Source organism: Ornithorhynchus anatinus, chromosome 13 (genome assembly GCF_004115215.2).
Source record: "Ornithorhynchus anatinus isolate Pmale09 chromosome 13, mOrnAna1.pri.v4, whole genome shotgun sequence".
Lineage (NCBI taxonomy): Eukaryota > Metazoa > Chordata > Mammalia > Monotremata > Ornithorhynchidae > Ornithorhynchus > Ornithorhynchus anatinus.
Window position 1 is genome coordinate 18326469 of NC_041740.1, and position 21785 is coordinate 18348253.

General features: G+C 44.5%; 1 protein-coding gene across 1 annotated transcript in view; it reads right to left on the reverse strand.

Moving 5' to 3' along the window:
• Window positions 1-16382: 16382 nt before the first annotated feature.
• Window positions 16383-21785, reverse strand: part of SPAG6 (sperm associated antigen 6) — a 60139-nt gene continuing 54736 nt past the window's right edge. Inside the window, exon 11 of the mRNA XM_029077772.2 lies at window positions 16383-16527. Coding sequence (XP_028933605.1) covers window positions 16461-16527 — 67 coding nt within the window. The 3' untranslated portion in view covers window positions 16383-16460. The remainder of the gene's footprint in view (window positions 16528-21785) is intronic.

The following is a 21785-nucleotide window of genomic DNA, read 5'->3' on the forward strand; positions in this document are numbered from 1 at the left end:
GTCACCTGTCCAAAACCATTTGTCGAGTCCAAAATTAGCCTGACGAGAAATCACAAGCTTTGGCCCTCTGGGCCCAAGTCAGCTCTTCCTGTACACAGAGATTCTTTGTCCTTATCACTGTCACCATGACAAATATTGATTCATTCAACCGTATTTATTGAATGCTCACTGTGTGCAGAGCGCTGTACTAAGCACTTGGAAGAGTATGATATAACAAGAAACAGATACATTCCCTGCCCACGACAAGCTTACGGTGTAGAGGATGAGTTTACAGTCCTGTGAGCTTCCATTTTGCAAAGCACTAACCTGAGCGCTGGGGACCAAAGGTAGACATTAACTGAGACAAACACAGTCTGTCATCCTGAAGAGGCTCACAAACAAGAAGGGGAAGACAGTCCCACATAGAGAAGAGTTAACACCATGGCAAGAAACACCCATTGAAGTTTGAGGGTGGTAGTTTCAAAACAAACTGCAGGAATCCCTTATGTCCACAGTGGACAGTGAATATATTGAATTGGTTTCCACAGGAAGTCATGGAACTGAGAACATCATCAGGTTCAAGCGGGGGTTCAGATCCATTCATGAATGGACAGTACATCATGAATTACTCAAAGAAAAGATAAGGAAGTAGAGGGTAAAGTTAGGGATGTTAGGTGATCCATATCTAACCATGAGGATGATATTGTATTCTTATAAGCACTTAGTAGAGTGCTCTGCACACAATAAGCGCTCAGTAAGTATGATTAATTGATTGATATTCAGAAGGGCAACCAGTGCATGGTCTTCCAATTGCCATGGTGCCACTGTCAAAGATAAGATCCTTGGCTGTGTGAACCATTGGCCTGACTCAGAAATAATAAATTTTAGTATTTGTTAAATGCTTACTAGGTGCCAGGCACAGTACTAATCAGGTCAGACACAGTCCCTGTCCCACATGGGGCTCAAGGTCTAGTTAGGAGGGAGTAAGATTTAATCCCCATTTTACAGATGAAGAAACTGAGGTCCAGAGAAGTTAAGTGACTTGCCCAAGGTCACACAGCAGACGAGTAGGAATCAGTAATGGCATTGCTTAGGCTTGCTTTTGCTTTTGTGTTATGTAATTCAACATTCAAAACCTCAAGATGATAAAATCAGAATCTAGCAGTTCAGTAGTCTCAGCAGTGAACAGTTGAACAATTCATTCTTGCTTGGGTGGAGACAGGTAGGAGGGTGAGCTGTTAGTCTCAGGTACCTCTCTGATCCAGCACCACCAGCTGTTCTGTTCTTTTCATTCATTCATTCATCCAGTGGTATTTATTGAGCACTTACTACGTATAAAGTGGTTGGAGAGTCCAACACAACAGAGTTGGCAGAAACATCCCCTGGCCATATGGAGCTAACAGTCTAGAGTTCCTCTGAGACAAGGAGTTTTGTAGAAAAGTAAAGCTGTGAGGGATCATTTTGTTTGTTCTCTATTTGGGCTCCACTGAGCTGTCCAGCCAATGACCTTTCTTGGCTAGGTCAGCCTGATGGAACTTGAGAACTGGCAGGGAAAGATGAATTTTGTCAGAATTATTTTTCTGACATGGACAGGGTATGAGAGTCAGCATGGTTTCAGTGGGACATGCGGTCCTCTTGGGACCCAATAGACTTGGTACTAGGTGCCAGCACTGCCATTTTAGATTTGTCTCTAGACTGTGAGCTACTCGTGGGCAGGGAACATGTCTACTAACTCGATTATATTGTACTATCCCAAGGGCTTAGTACTGTGCTCTGCACCCAGTAAGCACTCAGTAAATACTATCGATCGATTGATTTAACCCGGGTTTTCTCTTCTGTAGAATGTGGATAATAAAAGCCATCTCCCCCTATTTCGCAGGAAATTATGAGGATAAAATGAGATGTGAAAGTGTTTTGGAAAAATAAGTGTCCTACAAATCCAAAGTAGAATGATTATGCCTACAAAAAATAATTTGCCCCAAGGCAGGGATTTGTAGTATTGGATTTCAGTTTCACTCAACAGTTTGCCCCAGAATGCAGTTTTACTCAGCTGCTTGTCAGCAGCACTTGGGTGGAGGGTTTGCACCAGACAGCCCTCAAGAGGAGAACGGAAAACCAATCAATGGCATGTATTGAGCACTTACTGTGCACAGAGCACTGAACTATGTGTTAAAATGGGCCGAAAGCCACCAGTTAAGTGTTCCTTCCAGAAGGGAGAAAAAGCCACTTTAGAAAAAGTCCTAGATCAAAGTCTCAGTTCACTGACAAAACTGGCACGAGCCTGTCTGAAATCACTGTCACAGCCAATGCCTCAGTCCCATATCTTCTATTATAATAATTGATATTATTAATATTACTGTGCTTGTTGAGTGCTTACTTGGTGTCAAGCACTGTTCTAAGTGCTGGGGTAGATACAAGTTAATCAGGTTGGGCGCAGACCTTGTCCCCTGTGAGGACTAGGCTTGAATCCCCATTTTACAGTTGAGGGAATTGAGACCTAGAGAAGTTAAGTGACTTGCTCAAAGTCACCAATCAGATAAGTAGCAGAACTGGGATTAGAACCCAGGTCCTCTGACTCCCAGGCCTGTGCTCTTTCCACTAGGCACTCTGCTTCCAATCTCCATTAATCCTTCCATTTTTCATTTCTGGCTCTGTAGCAAGCTGCACCCCTACAGCGGATTCGAGTTGTTCCCCCGATTTCTTACAGGTTCCCTTTGGGCCATTCAGAAACTCCATCTCATTCTTGTAGTTTGGTACCAAGAGTTTCCCGAACTCTGCCTAGCGATTATAAGCCAATATCCGGCTACCTGGTTTGCGCAAGCCCCAGCCAGGGAGATGCTTTGCGTTATGTGAGTAACGAGATGTTTATTTTGACTGAGTCAACATGGAACTTTTTATGTTTCCCGACACTAGGTTCTGGCTGAAACGAACGCACAACATCCTGTTTGGCATCAAGGATTAAAAACATTTTTAAAGTGACAGCAAAGCTGTGCTGGCATGTATTTTAATTCAACTCAGTGGTTTCTAACAGGCTGCTCTTTCATGGAGCTGCTTCTGTTCTCGCTTTTATGACTTTAGGTAGGAATGCTGACAAATGGAATGGCATTTATGCTCCCGGCATCCTGGAACAACAACTGTGCAGAATTCTGTCCAGGGTTCCCAAGGTGAGTGTAAACTCAGCTGGCTGGTACTCATTCATTCATACAACCGCATTTATTGAGTGCTTACTCTGTGCAGAACACTGTACTAAGCACTTGAGAGAGTACAATGCAGCGCTGCACTTGGATTCGCCCCATTGCACTTAAGTACATAGACATAACATTTTAATATCTGTCTCCCCCTCTAGACTATAAGCTCATGTGGACAGGGGACGTTTCTACCAAATCGGTTATACTGTAGCCTCCCAAGCGCTTACTATAGTGCTCAGTAAATACAGTCGATTGATCGATCGATTGACTGGAAGTCAGGAGACCTGGGTTCCAATCCCAGGCTGCCACCTGCCTGCCCTGTGACTTTGGACAAGTAAATAACTTCTCTGTACCTTAGTTTCCTCATCTGTAAAATGGCTATTAAATACCGGTTCTCCCCCCTACTTAGATTCGGAGCCCTATCTGGGACAGATACGGTGTCTGATCTGATTTGTATCATTTCTTCTTCTGCGCTTAGTACAGTGCTTGGCATATAGTAAGTGCCTAACAAATACCACAATTATTACTATAATTTCTTTCTCCCACGTCGACTTCTTTACTTTGCACCTGTGACAACTGAACACAGCCCAGAAGCCAGTCGCATTTGACATGTGTAGAGATGCTACCCCCCGTCCACCCAAAGCCACGTTTTTCCAAGAAGAGATCCGATCTCTCCTTTCTCGCCAACACTCTGTCTGAAGATGCTTTAACATTTTCTTCATCTTCATAAATAAAGCCCTCATCAGAAGTGATCTTGCTTCCAAAGGAAGCTTGCACTTGGACTTGTACCCTTTATTCACCCCTCCTTCAGCCCCACGGCACTTATGTCCATATCCGTAATTTATTTATATTAATGTCTGTCTACCCCTCTAGACTTTTAAGCTTATTGTGGGCAGGGTACAAGTCTACCAACTGTGTTATATTCTACTTTCCCAAAGCGGTTAATACGATGCTCCCCACATAGTAAGCTCTCAACAAATACGATTGATTAACTGAATCTGTTCATCTACGAGAGAAGGCAAGATAAAAAAAGAACAGTGGGAAAAAATGTCTGCTGGAGCCATGGCATTTTAATTATGAATCTAATATATCTGTACCTCAAAACCTGGTAATTTTAATGACAAAGTACTGTGATTACACACAGCATTTTTTTTTGCAATAACAAACCTCTGCTGAATACTTGCAAGAGCTGTATTAAGATTCAATTTCAGCTTTCATTAGTGATATCAAATAGCATGGGGTGGGTTGGTTATTTAAAAATGTATTAAATGGAAATGGATTTTGTATTGTCAGAAATAATATTGGGAGACACTCCAGCCCTCTAAAAGTCTGTACCCCTGTCTACTGCATATAGTCACATGAGATTTCCATCACATTCTCATTTTTACAGTGCCGATGTGCTCCCCGCTCTCTAGGGCCAGGCTGTTCTTTTTTTGTATTGCATTTGTTAAGCACTTACCATGCACCGGGCGCTGTCCTAAGCACTGCAGTAGATACAAACTAATCAGGTTGGACACCGTCCCTGTCCCACATGGGGCTCGCGGACTTAATCCCTATTAAGGAAACCGAGACCCAGAGAAATGAGGGAACTGAGGCCCCAAAGAAATGAAGTGACTTGCCCGAGGTCACACAGCAGACAAGTGGTGGGGCCAGGACTAGAACCCATGTCTTTCTGACTCCCAGGCCCTTGCTCTTTCCAGTAGGCCATGCTGCTTTTCAGAATAGATGGAAAAGAAGCACAATGACTTCTGCTCAGATTCAGTTTGACACCTCCAACAATAGCAGAAACACCCAACACAGACTTTGAGAAACTTCTCAGTTTAGCTTTCATTCCCTTAAGTTGGCAACTTCTTCCACTGAAATGATGCCAATTAATAGTGTGTAGTGAGAAACTCCAATTTTTAAGGCTGGTCATCCATTCTCAACTCCTCCACGCCTTGTTTAAACAAGGAAACTCCATTGTTTGACTTGCAGAACTTCCGACTCTGGACTAGGCTGCAAGATCTGTTCGTTGTGTGTGTCTTACTGGCATGATTTTTTCATCTGCTCATCCCCACCATGTAAAACTCAGACTGGCCCGCAATATTTTTAATCATTGGCATTTTTACTGAGTTGGGTTCTGTTACTGTATTGGTGTCCTCAAACAAATCATTCTGGAGCACGAGGAGCCCCCACCATAAGCAGGTAACTCTGAGCATGTCTACCATCAGAGTTGACTGGTGTGAATTTAGAACGTGAGGACGTTCAGGCTAGGTAGGTATTGCAAGGTTGGAGTTCCCCGGATAATTGTACTTCCCTGTCCTTCAACTCCTTTCTCATTCACTCAGTTGTATTTTTTGAGTGCTTACAGTATGCTGAGCACTTGGGAGAATACAATATAACAATTAAACAGAAACATTTCCTGCCAATGAGCCACTTGATCAAAGGTATGTGAACGTTTACTCTGTTGTACTAAGCATTGTACTAAGCACCTGGGAGAGTACCTTACAGTGTGGCCAAGTGAAAAGAGCCCAGGCCTAGGAGTCAGAGCCCCTGGGTTCTAATCCCAGCTCTGCCACGTGTCTGCTGTGTGACCTTGGGTAAGTCACTTACCTTCTCCATTCCTCATCTGCAAAATGGGGATTCAGTACCTGTTCTCCTCTCTCAATACCCATGAGCCCCACTGTGGGACTCCAGCACTTGGCATGTGCAGTAAGTGCTCGACAAGTGTCATAATTATTATGACATGGTAGAGTTTATAGACAAGGTCCCCACCCTCAAAGCCCTCCTTTCTTCCTTTCTCCCTCTTTCTTCTTCTCCCTGTCCACTCGTTACCATCCTGAGTGGAATCTTAGCACCCCTACTGTTTCCATGGAGATCCCCCCACCCTGTGACAGGTGCATGAGGAGCCTCAGGTACAGGGTGGTGTGTCATGAAGGATCATTTTTTGATGATACTTGGTAAGCGCTTATTGGGGTAGATAAAAACTCATCAGTTTGGATGCAGTCCCTGTCCCAAAGCCTTGATCCCCATTTTACAGATGAAGTGACTTGCCCAGAGTCACACGGCAGACAAGTGGAAGTGCCGGGATTTGAACCCAGGTCCTCCAACTCCCAGGCCTGTGCTCTATCCACTAGGCCACTCTGCTTCTTTCAGGGCCGAGGCTGGATTTCCAGGCTGCTGTTTGCCGCCGAGGACAGAATTCAGCAGTGGGGGAGAGAGGGGCCAAAATGAGAGGAGAGCTAGATGCTGGCTGAAATAGGGTTTCTTTTGCATTTGGCTTATAGATTTCTACATTTGTTCGCCTGTTAGACTTGCACAGGTTGGTTCAGACCAACAGATGGTGAGAGTAGAGCTGGAAGGAAACCAGAATGGGGAGCCGAGCCAAGGCCTTTAGAGTTGCCTGGCTACCCTGATAAGACTGGGAGTTGCAGTGGATTAAGGGGCGTGGGGTGCTGCTGCATGTAGCTCCCTCTAGACTCTAAACTCCTTGTGAGCAGGGAACAGGTCTGCCAACTCTGTTATATTGTACTCTCCCAAATCGCACAGTGCTCTGTGCACAGTAAGCGCTCAATAAATAAATAAATAACAATAATGATTGTTTTGGTGGGGGGAGGTTATGAGGACCTTTCTTTGGGGCAAGGAGAACTGGGAGAGAACTAGCCTCCTAGGATAACTCATTGAATGGGCAACAGGTAGTATGTGTCTGAACAAGCAAGGAAACCAGTGGTGAATGAAAAGGAAAAGGGAAACAGCGAGGGAAGTTTTCCTTGGACTTTCTCCCAGAGTGGATGTTACTAAACTTTAGGCTTCTCTCATGAGTTTATAAGGTCCTTGAGAGCAGACTTTGTATCTACTTACTCTATTGTTCTCTCCCAGGTGCTTAGTACAGGGCACTCAGTTTGCAGTAAGCACTCAATAAATACAGTGGGTTAATTGATGAGTGATCAGTATCTCTGGGGCTTATTTCTACCACAGGAAAATCTTCAAGTGGAGGTCCACTAAGGAAGTAATAGAGGCAAGCAATGGTGAGAGAGTGGCTCGCTGCCCCTTTTCCTCTTCCTCTCTTATTATTTTGGCTTTTAAGCAGTTATTTGGTGCCAAGCACTGTACTAAGTGTTGGGGTAGAGACAAATGAGTCAGATTGGAGGAGTACTTGTCCCACGTGACAATCACAATCTAGTGATTGCACACTTAGATTTGCACCCTTTATTGACCCTCAACCCCACAGCACTTATGTAAATATCCCTAATTTGTGCATTTGTTCATGTCTGTATCCCCCACTAGACTGTAAGCTTGTTGTGGGCAGGGAACATGTCTACCAACTCTTGTTATATTGTACTCTCCCAAGCACATAGTACAGTGAGCTCTCCAAACAGTAAGCACTCAATAAATACAGTTGATGGATTCATCGACTGAGTGATAGTGGAGGTTCAGTCTTGGTGACTATTAAGACCAGGTGGATTTTTTTTTTTTTTTTAATCTGCCAGCTGGCATTTTAGCTGAAAAGACAAGCAATGAGTATTGGAAAAACTCAGCAAAGAGAAGAAAGATAGTGTCTAGTGTCCTTCCCTAGATTAAACCCACTAAATCACACTGCGGAATCTGCCCGAGAAAAGCAGGATCAGCGGCAAAGGAAACAGAAGCCGAGTATTGGGAACCACAGGCCGGAGCATTCGGGAAGCGAACAAGCACGGAAGGAGATATTATCCCTATCCATCCGGGTCCATCCTACTGGGAGACGAGACCTGCTGAATTCGGTCACATCCCCAACTTTCCCATTTTTTTAATGGTATTTGGTAAGCGCTTATTTTGTATCAAACACTGTTCTAAGCACTGGGTTAATTAGGCCAGACAAAGTCCCTGTCCCCATTGCGCCCAAGCAATTCCTAGCCTTTCCCAGCAGTCGTATCATTTCCTGAAACCCTAGCCCCCAACCAGCAGGCCGGCCTGATGAGGCTCCCCAGTGGTTATTTATGCCCTTGTTTATTTACGTGGTCTGTACTGGCTTGGTTAAGAAAGCAGGTAGCTCCCCGTAAATTAACTAAATTGGGTTCCCGTCATGATGGGTGTTTAACCAAGCTTTTCTGGATAGCCACATACATCAACCGCCCAAAAGGCGGAAGCAGAATCAAACAGAAATTTCAAACTAGAAGAGAGGGCAAAGGCTCGTTTCCCAGTCCACCCCTTGATTTTCAGCTAACAAGCCTGCACAAGTTAGGACTTTGTCCTAGTGGAAAGAGCCTGGGCCTGGGAGTCACAGGACCTGGGTTCTAATCCCAGCCCCTAAAGTGGCACTTTTTTTAATCAAAGGGGAGATGTTGCTGTAATAATAATAGCAACAAAAATAATAATAATGGTATTTAAGTACTACTGTATATCAAGTACTATACTGAAAGCTGAGGTGAACAAGATAATCAGACCAAGCATAATCCCCTCTGTGCTTCAGGATCCTCATATGTAAAATGCAGATTAAATTCTACTTAAACTGCAAGGCCCATCTGGGCATATGGGACAGAGACTGTGTCCAGCCCGATTATCTTGTAGCGAACCCAGAACTTAGTACAGTGCTTTGCACATAGTAAGAGCTTAACGAATGCCATAATAATATGTCTTTAACTGTTCAATGATAAATCCGTATTGTAATAAGAAGTAGAATGGCTTAACAGAAAGAGCATGGGCCTGGTAGTCAGAAGACCTGGGTTCTAATCCTGATTCCACCAGGAATCTGCTGTCTGACCTTGGGCAAGGCACTTTACTTCTCTGTGCCTCAGATCCCTCACTGGCAAAATGGGGATTCAATATCTATTCTCCCTCCTACTTAGATCGTGAGCCTTATGTGGGACCTGATTATCTTGTATCTACCCCAGTGCTTAGTACAGTGCTTGGCGCATAAGCCCCTACCAAATACAGTTATCACCTTATAAGTATTATAATAACCATAAAGATGTTTTTCATCCATAAATCTATATCTTTTCTCAATTTTTAACTCACTTCTGACTCTCAGTATGGAGACCACATGGCCCTAGCGGATAGAACATGGGACTGGGAGTCAGGAGGCCCGGGTTCTAGCCTTAGTTCTCCCTGTTGCCTGCTGCGTGACTTTGGGTAAATCACTTAACTCTTTTGTGCTTCTGTTTCCTCATATGTAAAACAGTTGTACTTCTTCGCCCCTCTTAGACTGTCACTGGGACTGTCTAAGACCGATCTGATTAACTTATATCTTCCCTGGCACTTAGCACAAAACACAGTTGAAATATTGGGGTGACAATTATCTAATTATCATCAAGGCCCCCAAAATAAATCTGATTACCTTGTATCTATCCCCGTGTTTGGTACATAGTAAGTGCTAAATAAATACCTTTATTCTTATGTCCAAGTGGGACTCCTCTTTGTCAAAGGGGAGATGCTGCTGTAATAATAATAGCAACAAAAATAATAATCATAAGGTATTTGTTAAGAACTTACAGTACTTAGTAAGCACTATACTGAAAGCTGGGGTGTACAAAACAATCAGGTCAAACGTAAGCCCTGCCCATATTTGGTTCATAGTCAAAATAGGAGAGCCTTAATTATCAAGAAAGATTATTAGTAAACACAACTTAGGTGTCTCTGTGACACTAGGTGACTCATGATTCCATGTTCTGCCCAACTGAGAAGTAGCAAGGCCTAGGGGATATAGCACAGGCCTGGGAGTCAGAAGGATCTGGGTTCCAATCCCAACTCTACTATTAGTCTGCAGTGTGATCTTGGACAAGTCACTTTACTTCTCTGTGCCTCAGTTACCTCATCTGTAAAATGGTGATTAAGACTGTGAACCCCATGTGGGACAGGGACTGTGTCCAACCTGATTAGCCTGTACCTATTCCAGCGCTTAGAACAGTGCTTAACACATAGGACGTGCTTAACGAATACCATCATCATCATCATTCTAATTAGCCATTTCTTCCAAGACTTACCTTCCCTTCCTTTCACAGATCAGTCAGTGCTTCAGCCCGCATCCCTGGCCGACATCTCCAACTGAAAGACTTTGCTGCAGCTCCAACAGGGTTCAATTTTAGGTAGGGAAAATGTTGAGAGAAAGCTATGCATTTGGATTGGAGATGGGAGCAGGCAAGTTAGAGGCTTTAATTTGGGGGTTCACTTTGGGCAACCAGCTACAACTGTAGTTTGGGCCAGGGCTAAGTTCTGGAAGAGAAATGAATGGATGCAGCTAATCTGGGACTACTGTGTCCCTGGACCTGAACAGCCTTGAAGGTGAGATAATTCCCAGAGAGACTTATAACCCTGGTGGCTCCATTCTAGGCAGGGGACATGACTGAAGAGTAAGGGAGAGCGACGGGCCTTCATGGAGAAGTGGTGAGAGGATGGGGGGAATACCACTGGAGAGCAGCAGGAACCCAAGGGTGGAGGGATAGAACGGGACAGCTTGAACCTGAGGGCGGGGGGATACAGATGGCGAGCAGCAGGAACCTGAGGGTGGAGGGATACAACTGGCGAGCAGCAGGAACCTGAGGCAGGGTAATAGCCCCTTTCCCCCCCATGTGATGGCCATTACAGCCTAACAGGGGAGGAGCAGGCACAGCGGAAAGAGTTTCTCAACTGCCGAGTAGAAAATGTAGTTTCCGGGAGATGATGTCCTAATGGGGATTTAATTTCTCAGGCAGCTGTTTAGTGAAGTCACCTAAGGAACATGGATCACGACGGAAGCTCAGGTTACAGCGTGAGGTGGGCAGACAGGTGGGACTCGTGGTGACATTTGTGACTCAGAAAGGATGCTCGGCCAGGGTAAACCAATCCAGGTTGTGCCTCTTATCTCCGGAGAAGTGACTAATGTGGCCGTGGAGCTGACAGGCTGGGGATATGCACACAGTAAGTGCTCAATAAATACGATTCAATGAATGAATGAATGATTTCCTTAAGTGATATCTAGGGTCCAGCCTAGGAATTGCTTCTGGGCGCTCCCTACCGATTGTCAGTAAGATGCTCAAATCTGTCCATTCCCCCTCACCTCCAAGTATGAGAAGATTTTTCTCAATTTCCCTCTCCCCAAGAGAAACATCCTTTCCTCCAGCCTCATCCCGATAGGCCCCCAGAATAAAGAGAGAGCACACCGGGAAAGATGTGGGAAGGGTCTATCAGTGTGAAGATCATGATTCATCTAGACTAGTACAATGGAGCAGGAAGGGGCTATCCATCTGGGACTTTCTCCCACTCCACCTATCGTGCAGCTTCCAGGTTGGGATTCCTCCTCCTCCCAGCTTCCCCACCACACCCAAATGCCCCTCTCCTGGCCCCAAGACCCAGAGAAATCCTCTCAGCCACCTCCTCATCGCCCCACTCGACAGTCCTCATCTATTGCACCACCCCCCAGTCAATCACTAACATTGATTGAGCAGCCTGTGAGAAGAGCACTGTACTGAATGAACACTTGGGAGAGCAGTAGAGTTAGCAGACATGATCCCCGCTGCCAAGGAGCTTACAGTCTAGCCCAGGAGACAGACAATAGAATTAATGACAGGTAGGAGGAAGTAATAAAGAATAAAGATTTGTGTGGAGGAGTGGGAGTAGTCACGTGCCTAGGTGAAGCAGAAGTACTGAAGTGGAAGTTGGCAGGAGCTATAGGGTGTGTGGAGATGAGACAGACACAAAAATAAATTACAGGTAGGAGGAAGTAATAGAGGATGGAGATTTGTACGGAGGAATGGGAGTAGTCAAGTGCCTTTGTGAGGCAGAAGTGTTGAAGTGGAAGTTGGGGTGGGGGCTAAAGGGTGTGGGAAATGAGAAGTTAATCAAGGAAGGCCTCATGAAGGAGAAGGGATTTCAGCAGGGCTTTGGATGCCAAAAAGTGACACAGATTGACTGAATACTATCACGGGGCACAGCTTCCATCTGTCTGTGTCTGGCAGAGTTCTCAAAGCACCTGAAGAACCTTGAGAGGTCATCTAATCCATCCCCATCTCCAGGCAGATAAGACTCTCTTTTTTTTTTATTTATAGATTTTTGGGTTGAAGAACAGGTGGAACAGATTTGGACTGGGAGTCGGCAGCCAATTCCACGGTTTCCCAGCCCTCATATCTGATCCTAGTGTCCAGGGTTCAACGGATGAGAGGGATGGGATGGTGCCGTGGGAGACTGGGGTGACCGAAGTGGGGGTTGGAGTGTAGCCAGATGGGGCCAGCTGTAGTGGGTGGAAGGCAAGGAACAGTTCCGGAAATAGGGAGTATGGTTCTACTGAGTTGGAGAGAGATTCCACTGGCCTCTCCAGCACTACACATGGTCACTGAGCCAGCCCCCCAGCCAAACTACCATAGTAATTAACAACTCTGCTATTGTTAAGCACTTACTCTGTGCTAACCACTGTACTGTATGCTGGCACAAGATAATCTTGTACAAGCTGATACGCTGATACAAGATAATCAGGTTCCACAGTGGGGTTCACAGTCTAAGTAGGATGGAAAATAGGTACTGAATCTCCATTTTGCAGATGAGGGAACTGAGGCAGAGAAGTTGTGACTTGCCCAAGGTCACAGAGTAGGTACATGGCAGAGCCCGGATTAGAACCCAGGTCCTCTGACTCCCAGGCCCGCGCTCTTTCCACTACTAGGGCACATTGCTTTCAGAAATCCCCAGAGACCCCAGGATCAGTTCTCTTCCTGCCCTCTCTGCCAATCATTAGGAGGAATGACAGAATATGTACTGGTTGGCTGAAACACCTGACCAATTGACCAATTATAATTGGTAATCGGGGGCCGCACCACGAATATAGGTTTTGTGCTGCACCTAGCCAGAGGCAGGGTGCTGTTGGGGGAGGGGGCGTAATTCAATAAATATTCAACATTTTCCCATCTTCACAAACAAGGGGAAACATTTAAAAGAATGGAACTGTGATTGCTTCCTGGTAGAAATCAGTACAAAATGCAATTCTATTCGTTCTCAGTTCAAGATTCAAAGACAATACTGTCATTTGCTTTCCAAAATGTACTTTGCTGCTGTACACAGTCTATTCCCTAGTAATCTTCCATCATGCATATATAAATGCAACAGTAATCGGGCAATTAGAATCCACTCTAATGCAATTACAGGTTTGATTGGAGAGCGCAGTTTTTTTGTGAAGGAACTGAAACACCAATAATGTCATTCATGCACTGTAACACAATGGAGCAGATTGTTTTTAATTGGGATCAACACTTGATCTTCTCTCATATGACTGTTTCCTAAAAGTGAGTGGAGGAGTCTCAGAATAATTCTTCACCAAGTGTTTGCTGTTATATTTGAAATGGATTTCCTTGCTGAAATCCAAGATGATTCCCAATTAAATTGGAATCTAGAATTGGGAAACACCCAAAAGGAAGTTTCAACTACAGATTGGACCTGCTAAGGAGAATTTCTGAAGATGAGAAAACCCAAACGGCAGTCTGATTTCCCATTTAATGGGATTTAACAGGAGCTATTGCATTCAGGGAAACAAAATGGATTAGTGGAAAGAGCATGGGCTTGGGGGGTTGGGAGGCCTGGGTATTACTCCTGGTTCTTCCACATGCCTGCTGTGTGACCTTGGGCAAGTCACTTGCTTCTCTGTGCCTCAATTTCCTAATCTGTAAAATGGGGATTCAATTATTCTCCCTCCTAATTTGACTGGGAGCCCCATGTGGAACAGGGACTCTGATTTGTATTTACATCAGAGCTTAGTACGGTGCTTGGCATATACTAACAAGTACCCCAATTATTATCATTGTCCATTTATCCTTCCCTTAAAATATCTATGAACAAGTATTACCCAAACCTGTTTGGCATTAGAAAAACAGTTCTTGTGTTTCAGGGACTAACCTTGCCAGAGGACAAGTCCCTTTACCCAACCCAAAGCCTCCATTTGAACCCACTATTCACTTACCAGGGGCACAGACAGGAAGCCTTGTTAGGCTGGCCAGATAGGTTGGTTTCAGAACCCTCCTCCCCAAAGCTGAGCCACCCTGGGGCCATTCAGAGCCCCTTGGAAAGGGGCAGTCCCCCAATCCACACCTTCAGTTGCCAAAACGCTCCCAGAGAAAGCCAGGAAGGGAGGGCAAGATGAGGTGGGGGAGAATGGGGAGGGGGCAGGGCCACCGAAGGCTCCTCCAGCTGCCCAGATGGCAATCCCATGTCTGTAGCTTCTCTTCCCCAGCCAAAGGCAGCAAAGACATCCGGGATCCCACTCCAAGATCCTGGAAATGAAATTCTGACCCGAGCAGCACCACTCAGTCACTGAAACGTTTTCACTCCTTTCACCAAAATCGGTATAATGAGACCCCAACATAATTTTAAAGATTAAGATTTCTTTTCCTACACTTTCTAGATCAAGGATTCCACGGTGTAGACCCTCCCACTATTTTGCTTCTCTCCAAAGCACTCTTGGAGCAAAGGAAACACTAACTTCTAGAAGTACCAGCCAGACGCAGCAATGATAAGAAGTCTCTAATGAACCTAATTAGCTAATGAACCCTCCCTCCCCCCAATCTTCCATCTGGGAGAGATTTTTCATTATTAATGTTCCCTCTCTGAGTGCCATTATGCTGAACATAAATTGGCTTTTGTCATTCCTGTGCCAGCTTCCTGCAGAACACCGGTCTCCCCACCCTCAAAAAACTCCAGGCTTTCCGCGGGAAGTTGACAGCAAACAGAATGGTCCTTGGTGCCTTCTCTACATCTCGAGTTTATCATTGCATAAGGGGGGAAACCGGAAGAAGCTGATTTGGGGGAATGGGATGACCCCAGGGTTCCCCACAGGCCTGACTGGTGAGAGGAGAGGACTTGGTAGCAAGGACAGATGTTTCTGACAACTCTCAGGGCCGACTCTAGGTTGCTGAAAGGCAAGAACTGCAGAGGGGTGGGTGAGGTGGAGGTGATCAGGAATGAGGGGTTGTAGGAAATAGACTGGGCTGTTGCAAGATGATTTTCTGTCTGGGAAGCAGTGTGGGACTAGCAGAAGGAGCCTAGGCTGGGCAGTCGGAGGCCCTGGGTTCTAATCCCAGCTCCACCCCTCAACTGCCGTGTCCTTGGACAAGTGATTTAACTTCTCTGGGACTCAGTCCCCTCATCTGCAGAATGGAGATTCAATATCTGTTCTCCCTCCTACTTAGACTGTGAGACCCATGTGGGACATGATTCTCTTGTATCTACTCCAGGGCTTATTACGGGACTTGACACATAGTAAGGGCTTAACAAATACCACAATAATTATTATCGTCATGTAGGCCAATTGCCCAAAACGGCAGCAGCAGGAAACCAAGTCACTAGAGGGAGTTGGCACGTGGTGCCACCACGATGACAGGCAAAGGTTGGTCTGGGAGGGATTTAGGGATGTTTCAAAGGCCTGAGGCATCTTTCAGGTATGTTTGTGTCTCTCCATTACAGTGTAAACACCTTGAGAGCAGGAAATGAGTCACTTCTTTTACACTTTCCAAGCACTGTAGGACAGTGCATTTCACCCAGTGGGTGTTTAATAAATCTACTAAAATGACTACTGCTATCTCTACTGTAATAAGCTTTTGGGCTTTCCGGCCTATTTTACTCTTTTTCTGGAACCTTCTGACATGGTTCCGTCCTCAGCTCGCCTCACTGGTTGCTTCACGGCTTTCCGAAACCAGGCCTTTTGCTACCAAGAGAGGTTTGGGAATTGCTGACTCTCATGTCTGAGCCTTCCCTAGGAAGCCATGGAAGAGGTTGGTCTTGGAGACTGGTGCCAGGGGTTCTGCCCAGCTGGTTTGAGGGGGTGGAGGCAGGATGAGGTGGGGTAGAACAGGGGCAGAGGAGGCCAGCAGGAACGAGTTAGGAGAGATGGGAGATGGGGCAGGAGTTGGGAACTCACCCACCCGCTCTTTCCTTAGGCTCAGGTAGGCTCCCTAGGTTTGGGTGACACCAAGACTGGCAGGCTGTGAATTGGAGCACCTGCATGACAGAGAATGTGCTTACCGACTCTGTCGTATTATAGTCTCCCAGGCGCTTAGTACAGTGCTCTGCACACAGTGAGTGCTCAATAAATGTCACTGATCGACTGACTGACTGATCGATTAGGAGGATGGAGAGTAACTACCAGGCATGCTCCTCAGTCAAACTACAAATCCCAGGAGGCTTTGGGGCGATAAAGCCTCTTCCGGCCCTCCTACCCTAAGGAGGGAGGCCCCGGAGTCTGCAGCCAGATCGTCCTTCTGCTACTATCACTACTATACCAGTACTTTCCGATGACCAATGCGAGGATTTTCAGAAATCTAGGAAATATTGCTACAAGTGTATTCGTACAAGCACTACTGTGAATTTGTGTCAAGACGATTCCGCTCATATGGTCGGCTGATAATTCTCCACCCTCTCCAGAAGCGCATCCGAATAGCCGGGGGAGTAATACCTGAAAAAAAAAAAATGTCCGTTAGATATTTGGGATTCCATGCAGTACCCCCTCAGTATAAGAGCAGTAGTCACATCAGGTGTATTTGTCTGAAATGATTCCTTGAGTCCGACTTCAAGTATCCGCTAGAGAATTGAATAATTATGACCAAGTAATGCTTTTATGCATAGCTTAAGCGAATACCAGTGAACAGAATACTGTCTGTCTCAGGGTAATGGTATGCCATTGCCCGATAAATGGCAAAACATTTATGGAAAATAAATGTCAGGACAAAAACGAGATATTTATTGTCAAAGCCAGAGACATTGATCCTGTGACAATATTTTATTACCGTGACCTTATTTCTATTATACCAAATGACTGATGTTGTTTTAATCATTTTATCTAATGGATTCTTTTTTTCATGAAAGCAACGGCACAGTGTACCGTTACTGACCAACTTCTGCTTTCTGACTGGCCTAGAGTTTTCTTGATGTGTGCTCCAGTTAATCAGGGAGCAGTTCATCCAGAAAACCAGAAATTCAGAGTTAATGCTTCTGTTTTAAGAATAAGCAGCTTCAGAATGACTGAAGCATTCATCAGTTTTAAACTTTCATCAGTGAATAATGGTGGGCTATTTGTAAAGGTTCTAAGCTAAGAGAAAAAGCCAGTAAATAACTTGTTTTAAAACACTTCACCCTGGGAAAAACTAAAAAACATATACTTGACAGGCCTTGGGCACATATATACTACTCTCCATTTCTATTTTCATAAAGATTTAGTAAATACTTAAAATTTCATCACTAGGGCGGCTGATATTGTTCTGCTAATGAGATTCTTGGTATGGCATAAACAAGAACCTATGTTTGCAGAAGACATTGGCAAATAAAATAATTTTGGGTTGAGGTTCAACCCATGGAGGGTTCTTCTTAATGACCCAAGACTCCTGAAATGGTTAAATCTTCCTAAGGCCCTATCCTTCCACAAAGCTAAGGATTTGGGTGTTTTGTTTTGTCCGGTTTTACCTTTCTCTAACCTCAGATAGTTGACCTGATAAAAAAAGTAACATAATTTATGTTAGACTACTTGTTTCTTCTACAATTTGTCAAGATAAGGCGAACAAAAACAGCACTAAGTTTCTCTATACTGTGCCTAGAGGCAGGATTGTAAAAAGGTTTCCCTTGAGGAGTGGATTCAAAGCCCTCCCACCCCTGAAAAAATTTCCTTCCTTCATCTGTAAACCTCTTTGAAGTGTTTTCACACAGGAATTTACATCTGTCAAATCGAGCTCCCCTTACATTGGCCACTGAGGTTTAAAACATGCCCTCTCTACACACACCCCTCCACCCCCCCTTTCTGGATCTCTTGTACGTGCCACTTTAAGATGGGAGGATGGATTTCAATGACAACAGACTGAAAAAACACCAAGCACCGGGGAGGAGAGAGGGACGGGAAGGAGAAAGAAAGAAGGAAAAACAGTCACTCCACTCAGGCCTCCAATCATATCATGGGCAAACAAACAAGGGCATATGGGTAAACAGCTGACTTTCCCTGAACCCTGGATCACCAGCCACAGGCGGCTGGCACTATAACATCCACAGGAGCCATTTTATTTCTCCAGCTGGCTGGCCCTAGGCGTCAGGGGCACAGACTGGCAGTCATTGGCAGACAGCAGTACTCCAGTGCTGTTTAACCTGCGTCCTCACAGGAGGAGGCGGGCGGCAAAGAAAATCCCTTTCCACCAAGATCCCACCCAGGGCTGTCTTCCCATCCAGCACTCTGCTCTTGGCACGGAGGCAGTCGGCCCTGTCCCACGCTAGCTATGGGGACTGGGAGAGATTGGACAGTTGGAAGTGGAGGGTGGGCTTCTTCCTAGAGTCACTGATCCTCCATGGGCATAATGGAAAGGAGGGTTCCCGGGACTGCCCCCCACAACCCCACCTCAGGCCAGGCAGCTGGCAGAGGGTGGAGGGAAAGTTCAAAAAGTTCAAACCAGTCCGGCTATCATTGCAGCCGTGACCACTAGCAGCAACCGGGTTGTGATTTCTGGTTTGTCAGGGGTTTTCATTTTGTAAAGAGTGGCTTGGTAGTTTCTGTGGATAACTGGAAACACTTTTGGATAGAAGCGATAGACTTGTCTCAGAATAATCATCCTTATGGAGTTCTTACGGAATGCCTTTTAAATTTTGATATTTTAATATGGTGCTCTGATGCTAAAATCATTCTGGTCATCAAATGATTATATATCAACATGGAAACATCTCTGAGGCTTTCTCTTGATTCCGGGGGTATTTTTCTCCAATTTCCCTGCATGTCATTTGTACAGTGGTGTAACCTCAGATGTTTGGATGAGCTAATGAGGCAAGCACCATTCTGAACAGTAATGAACACGTTTTTGCACATATCCTTCGGGTCGCTGTGCATGAGGGGTCAACAGAACGCCATGATCTATTGACATAATACTCCTGTATTATTCAATCTTGTAGAACAAAAACATTTATTCAAGACAGTGCCCTGTCATCAGATGAATCTAATGGGTCGCTCAATCACTTTATGGCTCTTAGTCATATTGTAGTCTTTCAAAATTGCATTTGCAATAAGAAAATGATATTGCACAAAGAACCTTCCTTGTGATTGTTCATTACGGCCATAAAAACTGTTTTTTTATTTTTCTGTCCTCAGACAAAAATTGCATTGGCTTCATTTCACATTTGCATATATTCCACTGTTCTGGCAAGCCGTCTCTTGCAATGGATGCTATTGGGATGGGGCAAAAGTGTGGACGGCTCAGTGCAAACCATCACTCCTGCAAAAATAGCTTAAGTACATTTCCTGCTGGTAGAAAGGAATTCTCTCACTCCTTGTCCCCATTCCTAAACTAAAATCCTTAGTGAGTGGGTGTCTTGGCTGAAGAGACAGCAATACTCCAGAAGCAGCATGGCTTAATAGAAAGAGTAGAGGCCTGGGAGTCAGAGGACCTGGGTTCTAATCCCAGCTCTGCCAAATGTCTGCTGTGTGACCTTGGGCAAGGCACTTAACATCTCTATGTCTCACTTAACTAATCTGTATTGTGGGGATTGAGACTGTGAGCCCTACATGAGACGTGGACTATGTCCAACCTGATTATCTTGTACCTACTCCAGTGCTTAGTTCAGTGCCTGGCACATAGAAAGCACTTAAAAAAATACCATTTAAAAAAAGGCAACATCTTCAGTTATCCTTAAGATGCAATCTTCTTCTCAGTAGAATAAGTTTGTTGAAAATGTGCCATGCTGGATCTCTGTGTATGCAGTGTGGAAGAGACTGTCCTTTAACAGAGAAATTCTACCTCAGCATCATTATTTTGGAATATAAAAGGCTCTCTCCATATATCTATATTTACATGCCCATCTCTCTCTCTAGATATACAGAAATCTATAAATCTATATACAGAGAGAGAGAGAGAGAGATGGACATGTACAGTTAGTTCTGCCACAACGTGTTTTCACTAAGTGTTTCAGTCAGAACAGTGTTGGTGAAGGAGTTTCTCTTCAGGAATGATGGATACGCATCAGTCTTGGAACTACAGGACCAAGAACCTGCAGAGAGGAATTGATTATAATGCTAGTGGCTTGCCCAATGCTCCTCACATCTCCTGTCCCTGCCAATCACTGGGGCACAGAGTACAACGAGCAAGTGGACAGTGGCACATCACATTACCAAAGGCACATGCAGACTTCACCCACACTAGCCGGACACAGGCAGAACTGGGAGTAGAATCCAGTTCTCCTGATTCCCACTGGCCAGAAGAATTAGGGAACTTTTTTCCAACACCACGGGCATGGTATGAGAACAGATGAGCACTGTAGTGTGAGTTATCTTTAACGTGTGGTTTTGCAAGAGCACAACCCTTGAGATGAGATGGGGAAATGATTGTTGGTTACACATTGATCTTACCAAATCATATTGGCGCACAGTGCTAAAATAACTCTGAACAGTTAATCGGATTGGAGCTGATTAATTTATATATATCCCAATGCTTAGAACAGTGCTTGGCACATAATAAGCATTAAAGACCATAATAAGAATAAGCCATGCAAATGGCTAGATTATAGATTTATTTACAGTATCATTCATCTTCTATTAACTTCACACTCAGATAGGCTTAAATTTATCAGTTCCCTGTGAAAATGGGCAACCTTCACTCCCCAGAAACAATTCACTAACAGAATATGGATGAATTCACAATGAATTACAATCTTGAAAAAAAAACTAGTTGATGAGGTTAGAATCAATTTGTCTTAATACTATCTTTTATCTTAAGATAAGTTGAAGGAATTACTGGATGTGGAATTCTCACTGATAACACTGGGAAAGTCTGCAAATATCTCCTAAATTCCCAAAAGGGTCAATGAGAAAGTATAAAAATGAGGTGAATTAGAAGACTTTTTTGGTACCTAGCAAAGGTAAGAAATGAGAACAAAGGGAAAATGTATTGCAAGACATTTTGGACTCTTTCCCAGGGTGACATGACCAGTTGTGAATTTATTTTTATTTTATGCTGAATATAATGCCCTTTTCAAAGCTTAAGTATTTAATTCTCTCCAAAAGCCCTTGTCCTGACAATTTTTTTTTCCATTTGCCAAACACTGGAATTTTCCCTTGACAGTCATGAATCTCATCCCCGTTCAGTGCCTAAAGAGCCGAGGAAAACATTAGCAAGGTTCTCATTTCCTTTTTTTTTCTGGGCATCAACCTCAACTAATTTTCCATGGGCCCGGGATTAGTTTAGACCAGCTGCCGGAGATTTGGAGCACTGCATTTCCAACTGGGGCCTTGTCCTACATGGAGCCATCAGTATTATTTACTTCACCTCTTGACTCCCAAGTGGTGGATTTGTTCAAAGGAACAGCCAAATTATTTCTTCTGCCCGCACCCAACATTTCTCTCCTGCTTGCTGAGCTCCCTTTGAAGGGAATCTGAGCTCTGAACACAAGAGGGTGCAAAAAGGAAAATGAATTTAAGATTCACATAGCCTTTCCCAAGCAGGCAATTACAATTTAAGGTAGATTGAATGGACTCTACTGTACTTTATTAATTGAATTTGTACTGTATAGTTTAGGACTGTTTTATAGAGCACTTATTAAATAGGAAAGGTACATACATGTTTAGAATGGGCTCTTGAACTATTATTGGGAAAGACAGCTAACCAAAACTTTCAATAAAGTAAGAGGATAATTCATACATATATTCTGTCTTTCAAACCGTTCCACTCCACCTGAGACTATGAAATGCAGCTT